Below are 10,747 nucleotides of genomic sequence, written 5' to 3'. Positions count from 1 at the left end.
AAAAAAAAAAAAAAAAAAAAAAAAACAAATCTTGAAGAGAGAATATTTCACTTTGTGGGGAAAAGGGAAAGCTGAAAATGAAATGGTTAAGTGAAAGAAAACTAATACACATCTCTGTTGCTTTGGGATCGTCTCCCATTCTTCCTTCTACTTTCTCAAATCCCAAAACTACCCTCCACCGTCTTTATCCGAGTTGCATTAGAAAAACCTTTTAGATTAATTCGAAATCCTGAGTTAATTTAGATGGTCGATTCGTACAATCTGAATAGAGTTCACAACTAAACCTTCTATTTTTGGGTCATCGTAAATGTTACGTTAATAGTTAAATTCCTCCACCGTCATCACTCGAGTTGCATTAGAAAAATCTTTTAGATTAATTCGAAATCTCGAGTTAATTCAGATGTTGACTCGCCCACCACTCCAATATAGTTCACAACCAAACCTTCTATTTTTAGGTCAATAGTAAATTCTTATAAAACTCAAATATCAAACATTTACAAATTACAATCCATCGCTAATATCGGTTACAAATGTCAAATATTTTTAATCTTGATCGTGATCTTATAAGCAACCCAACAAAAATGTAACCACCCAGATCCATTAGCAAATATTGTCCTTTCTAGACTTTCCCTCCCGGCTTTAAAACACATGCGAAGATTTTCACACCCTTATAACAAGTGTTTTGTTCTCTCCTGCGATCAATGTGGGACATCACAAAAAATATGTCAGCAGGCGAACCAACCAATATTTTCAGTTTTTCAAAAATTCAATTCAATATAAGATCGAACTCAGCCCAACGTTTATGGTTTGAGTTGAGTAGTCTGAGTTGATCGGGTTATTAGGTTATATGAACACTCCTGTCCCTTTTTATCCGTTTTTAGGTTTAAAAAGTAAAATGAAAATTAAATAAGTTAATGATTAAGTTGTTTAAAACGTTGTCTTTTTAGACCATAATTACATTTTTGTTAGGAATAAAAGGAGCGATGTTAATTATGAATGATGAGATAAAGATGAAAAGTATAAAAGAAAAAAAGATAAAAAGAAAAAAGAAAAAGAAAAGTTTTAGACAAGGTGCATTTATGAAGCCCAACGTTGTACTATGGGCCGACAGAAATTAGTGGACGGCCCAATTATTAAAATTAGTGCAATAAATAAATACTTGTATTCTAATCAATAAACTTGTTTTTTTAGAGTTATATTTAACCGTAGTAAATGAGTGTTATTAGATGACGATGAGAGTTCAGTAAAACTTTAACGACAAAGTAGATGAATCATAGTAAAAATTTGGTAGAGTGCGGGTATCTTTTAAGATACTTGATGTCTCATCTCAACTGCAAAAAGAAACAAGAACGAGTATCAAGTAAGGGAGCAAGTGTCTGCTCATCATCCTAAACTTGGTTAAATTTTAAAAATTGACCCACAACGACGAAATACTCACTACTGAAAAAAAAAAGAAAACCAACTATTTCTCTAGCCCTTAACGAAAAGGGGCCCTTGATGGTCGACACAAAGTTGAATCGATGAACTCATATAGACCCTACAAACTTCCCGAGTCGACAATCCTCCATGATTGCTGAGCTCCTAGGCACACCCTCGTTCCGACCAGCGCACTCATGGATATGAAAAGGAAAAGTAGAACAAAGTGAGTATATAAAAATATACCCAGTAAGAAACTTACTTGTAGGCTCTCATCACTTATTTGACCTAACAAACGACCACAAGTTATTTCTAGGATTTAGATTCGTCGACTTTGTATCACGTTAGGCTTTACAGTGGTGTTCGGTGCCTGGAGTTGAGGCGCTACCTCAAAAATACTCTTGTAAATTAGGTGGAGGCAACATGGTGAGTGCTAGCCTGCTTATCAAACGTGGGAGGTAGTTGGCAAACCCATCCCACAGGCTATGGAGTTGCCCAAGGTTAGGGGCGCTACCCCCTATACATACAAGCTTTGTTGACTACTGACATGGTCAAAGCCTCTCATAGGACGGATCCTCTATTTAGGGTAGTCTAGTTAAACTCTATCACTCAAGGCACACAACCCTAACTGATCTCAGGCTTAGCTCAACGGTACCATATTGAAGCAGAAAATGGTGATTCTTTATTATTAGGGCTAAAGGAATCATTCAAGCTAGACATGATTGATCTTGCTTGTGGAGTAATTCGAATCTCGAACAAATATTCTTACTTTGAGATATTCGATCAACAAGGTAATCTGAATCTTACTTCCCTTATAGTGATTTCTTATCATTTGGTATCGTACCTCTTCCTTGTGTTGATTCCATATCACTTGCCGATCGATCTTATCCCTCAATCGCCAGATTTTGAGATGTTCTTCCCTTCTTTTCCTTATTTTACTAAACCCTAATTTCCATTCTCGAGTTTCTTTATATTTTTATTTATTTTCTTTCTTTCTCTCCTTGTTGACCAAGAGGATGGCCAGACCCCTCAAATCGTAAGTGGGGCAAAATGGACCATTTTGCCCCCGTTGACTTTCACTCAATTTTCTGATTTTTTTATTATTTTTTTTCTAGGTCTCTCGAGGTGTCCGAACACTTTTCTCATATGCAGTGGTTAAAGATTCAACCTCTAAAGCACTTAATAAAATTCCATAAGCTAAAAAGTGAATAAAGGAAAATTTTCATACCTATTCGAATCGAGTGCTACCATGTCATTCAAAGTTTTCAAAATGTTTCCAAAAAATATTAATCCCCCTTTTCTATATAAACTCGACCGTGAACATATATAAATTCTTTTAAAAAATATATTCTTTAAAAAATTAAAACATGTGAGGATTATAAACACGAAGTGAAAAATCATCCCATGATTGTCAATGTGAACATTTATTAAATCAAGGTTAAATTGATAAAAATACCTCTAAACTTTGTTCTCTGTCTAACAAAATATCTTTAATTTCAAAAGTTTAAATAATATTTTTAAACTATATAAAATTTCTACTTTTTGAGTGTTGAAATTTATTACACTCAATTTTTTAAATTCTTAAATAAGTTTAAGGATATTAATGAATTTTTTTAAAATTTAATGGTATTTTTGAAACATTTTAAAACATTTAAATATATTTTTGAAACAAAATATTAACGGTTTCTATCCAAAACTAACTAAGAATATTTTTGAATTTCTTTTTAAAGTTTAAGAATATTATTAAAAAAAAAAATAAAAACAAAAAATATAATGAGATAACTCCAAATCCACCTGTATAGAGTATTGGTAGGTAAGTAAAAAGGTCTAATTTTCCTCGAACTCGTACTTTTTTTTAATTAATTTAGCCTTAAATGTGTAATATTTTGTCACACATCATCCTAGAAATCCTTTGATACCGTCCGTATGTAAGTAAAAAGGTTTGATTTTCCTCGAACTCGTACTTTTCTTTTTTTATTAATTTAGCCTTAAATGTGTAATATTTTGTCGCACATCATCCTAGAAATCCTTCAATACCAATAAATTGAATGTTGAACATGCCTAGCGCCAACCTACCAACTATAAATTATAATTGCATTATTATGATAATAAATACAAAAGTAACTACATTTCTATAACTCAACATATTTTACCTAACTCACCATATATGCTATCTTTAAATAATAACGTCTCATCTATAAAATATTATACCTTAATTTAAAATTTATAAATATAAATTTAATATTATTTAATAAAAAAAAACAATATTACAAAAAAAAAAAAAAAATAATAATTTATGAAACAAATTTTTTCCCCCAAAAAATTAAAAACAAAAATATTACTGAATTTAGATTTAAAATTACGGCAGTCAATTAAAATAAAATAAAAGGTAATTTAGGGTAGTTGAAGATTTTAGTTGGTTGGAGGTGGTTATAATGTGGGCGCATGATGAGAGGAAGTCCACGTAGGAAAATAGATCTATTTAAGAAATTAAAAAAAAAAAAAAAACATGTCAATTGCGTGAACCAAAAGAATTTTAGGTAATTCTTTAATTTGACGCTAACCGTCAGATCTACCTACCGTCCACCAGCTACGCATTGTCCACTCCATATATAAAAAATAAAATAAAGCTTATTATTTTATGTTCTAACTCAAATCTTTGTCGGAATCTTGGATCGGGTGTTGTCATAGTAGAATCTTTTTAATATTGACTGTGATTCAAGGACGAATCAAATTAGAAGTTGATGAGCATCTGACACTTGAGTAAACGAATGATGCTCGTTAAGAAGCAATTAAATTACTACATATACCATTAATGGATACTAACAGTTTAGTGATAGAAGACTGGCAGGAGGACAAAATTTGTGATTTTTTAAATTTTTATATATATTAAATTAAAAGATAAATGGTTGATAAATACGATATATTACCATATTTATTTAATTTAAGGTAGCTTTTAACTACTACCAAATTGAGAATATAAGAATATAGTTGAATTTTTATTTTAAAAGAAAATTAAGAAAATAATAAAAGGATTAAATTATAGATTTGGTTGATAATTAAAAAAATTAATTAATTAATTTTTTTTTAAAAATTAGTGGTCGTATTTATTAAAACTCTTTGTGAATCAAGGTTGTGAGCCAACTAACCGGGGCCACGTGGTGGATGCTGGATCATCCTCTTCTTTCTCATGGTTAGCTCTCCGGTTCTAATCTGACTACGCTCACCTTCCTTATTTAAATCCCAATTCAATTTCCTCTAACTTCCAGCATTCAATTTCTTCTTCCGTCGCATTTCTCCGCCGGATTCCACTAGCTCACTCTGAGTGTGCTATCAGGTATGTTTGCTAGTTGCATTTCTGTCTCCGATACTGATTCTCGCCTTTGTTGTTCTTTTTCTTTTTGTTTATTTACTTCGGTATGGATTACGGCGCGTTTTTAGATCTGCTTCTTGCGTCTGTTGGATTTGAATTTCTGTTTGGCTCTTAAGCATTGTGTTTTCTTGATCTCTTTTACTCTTTGGTTTTGAGTTCCTGCTGATCTTCGAGACGGTGCGTTTGTTGATCTCTTGGAAGCTAATTGTTAAGTATTGTTGAAATTGATTGAACTTTTTTTTTGTTTTTGAATTAAACTTTGTGTATATGAGCGTTTGATCTGCTAATCGACTGGATTGGCCTTCTGTGTTTCTGCCGGATCTTTGAGGGAGTTCTATTGTTCTAGCAGTAAGAGTTCAGTAAGACTGTGTTAGAGAACAACTCAAATTATGTTACCAATTCGGATTTTCTAATTGAGAGATTGTGTATGCGTACAAGGATTAATCAATCTACTGAGAGAGCAGGTAGAAAAGACGTTAAAGAGTGCTGTCAAAGTGAGAAGGAAAGGCTATGATGCGAGTTAGACAATAGAAAATCGGGAAAAACAAGAAATTAGGCTAGCTAACTAAAGTAGTTGAGTTGCTTTACCTTCTTTCCATGCCATCTTATTCAAGCTTATTGATAAATTCGGTTACACTGCGATGATTCAAATTTGTCCGTTTTGAATTACTATGCTCCCTATCTCCTCCTGTCCTTCAATGATGCAAGTCCTGAATCAATTTATTGAATGATGTAGCAACCACGATTTCTTTTTTGCCCACCTCCTACGCTTAAAACCTTTGATCGCCTTGGTTTGTACTTTCTAGTTTCTGGGCTAGTATCTTTAATGCGAGCTTTTGATAACTTCGTAATCAAAGAGATCGATCAATTTCATTATGAGTTAGGTTACGAATGTATTGTTCTTGACTAGATAATCGACTTTTGTGATTAGGGGCAACACATGTTAGGGGAAGTACATTAATGCCGACCTGATCTCAGTAGTTGCTCGAATTTGTGTATAAATTTAAACATCTATTTATTTAATTGTTTCTGTACTTTGATTTAAATCTTTGCTATGATAAGGCTTTTTGTTGGAAAAAAAAATATAAGAAAATCACGTTGCTATTCGCAGGTCCTCACCATGGCTACCGGACAAATATTTTCTCGCACGACACAAGCATTATTCTATAACTACAAGCAACTTCCCATCCAACGGATGCTTGATTTTGACTTCCTCTGCGGTGTGTATTACTTCTTGTAACTCCGCCTTTTGTCTCCCTCTTCTTTATGTCTGTTATTATCTACAGAAAGTATAGTTCAATACAAGCAATAGATTGTCACATTAACGTGGCTCTGGTTTATGTACTCTTAACTTATCTGTCTGACTCACTTTTTAGGGAGGGAAACACCATCAGTTGCTGGAGTCATCAATCCGGGTTCTGAGGGATTTCAGAAACTATTTTTTGGTCAAGAGGAAATTGCCATCCCAGTGCATTCTACGTGCGTAATATATTCCTCATTCTTTTGTAATAACTATTTTTAATGTCTCACCTTTATTGATACATAATACTTGCTCACTATTTTTCAATGGCTTCTACTGCGGTGAAACTGCTTATAAATTAATTGCTACAGTATCTCATGCCTTTTCAGCAACAGCATTACATTATCTTTGGAAACGACAACAGATAATAACTTCTAAGTTGTAGATTTAAATGACTTTAAGTTGAAGGATCATTAATCGGTGCTACTTTTCTATGCAATCTATATGTTCATTTAATTCTTCTCCAGAAGTTGTTAAAGTTATATATATATCTCATCTACAGAAGTTGTTAAAGCTGTATCGGTTTAGACATCAGAATAATTGAATTATCATCCCAACTCCTTTTTTATTCGTTTTCAGGATTGAAGCAGCCTGTGCAGCACACCCCACTGCTGATGTTTTCATTAACTTTGCATCCTTCAGAAGGTTAGTAATCGTTGTTTACTGATAGTGTGATGTACAGAAATTTTCTGTTCCAGCTCATAATCAGTTCGTACTATCGTGTAGTGCTGCTGCATCATCAATGGCTGCTTTGAAACAGCCTACCATCAGAGTTATAGCTATCATAGCTGAGGGTGTCCCAGAGTCAGACACCAAACAGTTGATTACATATGCACGGGCAAACAATAAGGTAAGAAATGTTTTGTTCCAGCGATATTGGGCTCTCCTAGCTTTGGTAACCCAAAAGTAAATATTATCGGCTCAAATAGCCACCTGCATAACCCAAATGATGAGTGACGTAAGGAAAACAAGAAGATCAAGGTCAACAAGTCGTGGGATCTTCATCGAACTTGAATGATTTCTCTTTGCTTAATCTGCAGGTTGTTATTGGCCCAGCTACCGTTGGTGGCATACAAGCTGGAGCATTTAAAATTGGTGACACTGCTGGAACGATTGACAATATTATACAATGCAAGCTATACAGACCTGGATCTGTTGGTTTTGTCTCTAAATCAGTAAGTAACTTAAACATAACTCTTCAGCTATTCTTTTCCTTATTTCTTGTTGTCAACTTACTTCTTTCAACCAAACTTCTTTTGGGCATGAAAATTTGGTAGACCTATCGTGCACAAAGTAATTTTTATGGCATTGTAGATGTTATTTCAATGTTGAAGTGTTGGCTATCCAATCAGCGTTTTCTCCACATTGATCGACTTTCTCAAGATTACATCACGTTTTTCTTTTTGAACTGTCAGACCTTATTTTGCCCTCTTCAAAATAGTTGACCTACTCATCAATGACGCTAGTGTAATAATATGTTATAAATCCTGCAGGGAGGAATGTCTAATGAGATGTACAATACTATTGCCCGTGTCACTGACGGAATTTATGAAGGTAAAGTCCACAGTCACACACTGTGTTATTTTAGTTCCGTTTGAAACAATATTTGATCATTTCTTGTACTGCACAGGTATTGCAATTGGAGGGGATGTGTTTCCGGGTTCAACTCTTTCTGATCACATTTTGCGGTTTAACAACATTCCACAGGTATTCTGACTGATATATCCTCAAAATATCTTTCAATTTAGCTAGTCATCTCCGTTGGCCATTCAAGTCATGAATTTTAGGGACTTGTTCTAACATTTTTAATCAAGTTAGTATCTTGTTGCCTGTTTCTGCATTTTGTCATTTGCATTCAACGTGTTTTTTTCTCGTTGGCATATTCTTAGGTTAAAATGATGGTTGTGCTTGGAGAACTTGGTGGCCGAGATGAGTATTCTTTGGTTGAAGCCTTGAAACAAGGAAAAGTTAACAAACCAGTGGTTGCCTGGGTTAGCGGCACTTGTGCCACATTGTTTAAATCTGAAGTTCAATTTGGTCATGCTGTAAGTTCATACTTGAGTTACTCCGCTTAATTGTATTGTTGTTGTATGATATACTTGGCTAACACATTATTTTCTCCTTTGCCTTCACTATAGGGAGCAAAAAGTGGCGGTGAGATGGAGTCTGCACAAGCAAAAAATCAAGCTTTAAGGGATGCGGGAGCTATTGTTCCTACATCATACGAGGCCCTTGAAGCTGCCATTGCGAAAACATTTGAAAAATTGGTAAATTTGCACTACGACTTTCTTCTATGATATCAAGGGGCTATTTTCGATCACAGTGTCCTCATGTTTCAAGGGGAGGGATAAATGCTCCTTGATTTTATTCGTTGCAATTACCATGTAATTTGTTTGACCATCTAATTTACTCGATAGGTTGGAGACGGAAAAGTTACCCCAGTAAAGGAAGTGAAGCCTCCACAAATTCCTGAGGATCTTAGCTCAGCAATTAAGAGTGGGAAAGTTCGGGCCCCAACCCACATTATTTCCACCATCTCTGATGACAGAGGTATGCATGCTTTGAACCTAATGACCTGATTTTCTTTGAGAATAACTGTAGTGTTTGATATGTTACACTTCAGATTTTAGTTACTAACTTTTCAAACAAAAGGTGAGGAGCCAAGCTATGCTGGAATTCCAATGTCTTCAATTGTTGAGCAAGGCTATGGTGTTGGGGATGTTATCTCACTATTATGGTTCAAACGCAGCCTTCCTCGATACTGTACCCATTTCATCGAGGTTTATAGCTCATACTATGAAACTGATTTTCTATTTCGGTTTAGTTTTTTAGTTTCAGAGAGGCGGTTTTGAATGACTTTCTAAATACTTGGAAAAGGAACTTTAAGAACTTGAAAAACCATTTCAACACCACCCTTTTAAGTTTCTAGCTAATTTTCTCATAGCCCAGTTCTTGTACGATTCCTCTTCACAACCTAAGAAAAAGTAGTGAGGGGAGGAAGCTTGAAACTGTACAAGGCCAATCAAATTCCATATTCTTTGATTTCTGGCTTTCCACTTTCATGAACACTCTTGTGAAAGTTTAAATGACAGTCTTGAGTTGGGGTTGTAAACATTTCATGATCTCTTCAGATATGTATTATGCTCTGTGCGGACCATGGTCCTTGTGTATCTGGAGCGCACAACACTATTGTAACAGCAAGGGCTGGAAAAGACCTCGTGTCCAGCCTTGTCTCAGGTATGTGGTAACTGTCATTTCATTTCCCTTCCACTGTAATTTGGATTTTCTTCACACGGTATGTTTTTTTAATTAAATGAGTCTGGTTTTTGCCTCATAACTTACTGAAATAGGCTTGCTTACTATCGGCCCCCGATTTGGTGGTGCCATTGATGACGCTGCTCGGTACTTCAAGGATGCTTATGACAGAGTAAGAATTTATCTGTTGCTGAAACTCTGAATTCACATGGTATCTTAGAATCTATGGTCGGTAAGTTTCTATGATTTTTCCGGCCTTCTTGCAGGGTCTCACGCCTTACGAGTTTGTCGAAAGCATGAAAAAGAAAGGCATTCGGGTGCCTGGAATTGGTCACAGGTATGCACACTTGTAGTTTCTTAGTTCTATTTTAAAAACTTATCTTTGCTTCAGTGTATATTTTTTATACCAAAAAGACAAATCGAAAATTTAAATGCAAAAACAATGAAGTAAATTTATAATCTTTGTTGTTTCTGGGATTGGTTTGGTTGTAAAATAAAGGATCAAGAGAGGCGACAACAGAGATAAGAGAGTGGAGCTGCTACAGCGGTTTGCACGAACACATTTTCCATCAGTGAAGTACATGGAATACGCTGTGGAGGTTGAAAATTACACACTCTCAAAGGCAAACAACTTGGTTCTTAACGTAGATGGTGCAATTGGGTCTCTTTTCTTGGATCTTCTTGCCGGCAGTGGAATGTTCAGCAAACAAGAGATTGATGAGATCGTCCAGATTGGCTATTTGAATGGTCTCTTTGTGCTCGCTCGCTCCATTGGTCTCATCGGGTAAGCAAAATAGATGCCAATTCTAATAAATTCTTCAAATTTTCAACTTTTCAACTTTTAATTGTATCTCTAAATAATTCAATTGATGTTTTTACAGACATACATTTGATCAGAAGAGACTGAAACAGCCTCTATACCGCCATCCTTGGGAAGACGTCCTTTACACCAAATGAAAAGCTTTACAAATAAAATAGTAAGTAAGAGCAACGAGCATTTTCAACTACATTTACCTTTAGTTTCTGTAAAATTATTACTGGGACTGCTGTTTTTTATTGTTTTCTTTTTTCCTCCTTTCTTCTCCTCTCTCCCTCTTTCCCCCACACCCTTACATTTAGCATCTGCATATCTATATTGCCATCCTTAGGAAGACGTCCTTTACACCAAATTATTACTGGGACTACATTTACATTTAGCATCTGCATATATTCTGTTGAAACGAGGCAACCTTGTCTAAACGAGCACATGCTGCATGCTAAATCCAAGAATTTAATGGATAGATTACAGTATATTTCATCTTACTTTTCTCCCAGGTGAGCAACACAGGGGACTAATATTACAGGAACCTTGGGATTAATTGTGTTTCATTGTTCCATTTTATTGCCTTTTTTTTTTTTTTTTT

The 10,747-nt window shown here is 34.9% G+C and overlaps 1 protein-coding gene across 6 annotated transcripts in view; it reads left to right on the top strand.

Annotated features, from left to right (window-relative positions):
- The first annotated feature begins 4,629 nt into the window (after nucleotides 1-4,629).
- LOC111454403 (ATP-citrate synthase beta chain protein 2-like) overlaps nucleotides 4,630-10,747 on the top strand; it is a 6,875-nt gene continuing 757 nt past the window's right edge. Inside the window, exons 1-18 of one of the 6 annotated variants that reach the window (XR_002712414.1) lie at nucleotides 4,630-4,753; nucleotides 5,901-6,009; nucleotides 6,166-6,268; nucleotides 6,669-6,734; nucleotides 6,816-6,939; nucleotides 7,130-7,264; nucleotides 7,583-7,643; nucleotides 7,720-7,796; nucleotides 7,979-8,134; nucleotides 8,228-8,356; nucleotides 8,507-8,639; nucleotides 8,742-8,869; nucleotides 9,221-9,326; nucleotides 9,440-9,516; nucleotides 9,611-9,681; nucleotides 9,844-10,128; nucleotides 10,226-10,358; nucleotides 10,396-10,646. Coding sequence is in view for 4 of the 6 variants with exons in the window: in XM_023095884.1 (XP_022951652.1) it covers nucleotides 5,910-6,009; nucleotides 6,166-6,268; nucleotides 6,669-6,734; nucleotides 6,816-6,939; nucleotides 7,130-7,264; nucleotides 7,583-7,643; nucleotides 7,720-7,796; nucleotides 7,979-8,134; nucleotides 8,228-8,356; nucleotides 8,507-8,639; nucleotides 8,742-8,869; nucleotides 9,221-9,326; nucleotides 9,440-9,516; nucleotides 9,611-9,681; nucleotides 9,844-10,128; nucleotides 10,226-10,301 (1,827 nt within the window). In the remaining 2 variants the exon portion in view is untranslated. Of the gene's footprint in view, nucleotides 4,754-5,577; nucleotides 5,603-5,900; nucleotides 6,010-6,165; nucleotides 6,269-6,668; nucleotides 6,735-6,815; nucleotides 6,940-7,129; nucleotides 7,265-7,582; nucleotides 7,644-7,719; nucleotides 7,797-7,978; nucleotides 8,135-8,227; nucleotides 8,357-8,506; nucleotides 8,640-8,741; nucleotides 8,870-9,220; nucleotides 9,327-9,439; nucleotides 9,517-9,610; nucleotides 9,682-9,843; nucleotides 10,129-10,225; nucleotides 10,647-10,747 lie in introns of those variants that run through there. The other 5 variants (XR_002712415.1, XM_023095884.1, XM_023095885.1 and 2 more) reach the window with 5 other exon arrangements.

The sequence above is a fragment of the Cucurbita moschata genome, unplaced genomic scaffold, assembly GCF_002738365.1.
Source record: "Cucurbita moschata cultivar Rifu unplaced genomic scaffold, Cmos_1.0 Cmo_Scf00016, whole genome shotgun sequence".
NCBI lineage: Eukaryota > Viridiplantae > Streptophyta > Magnoliopsida > Cucurbitales > Cucurbitaceae > Cucurbita > Cucurbita moschata.
This window is presented reverse-complemented; position numbering and strand designations above follow the sequence as displayed.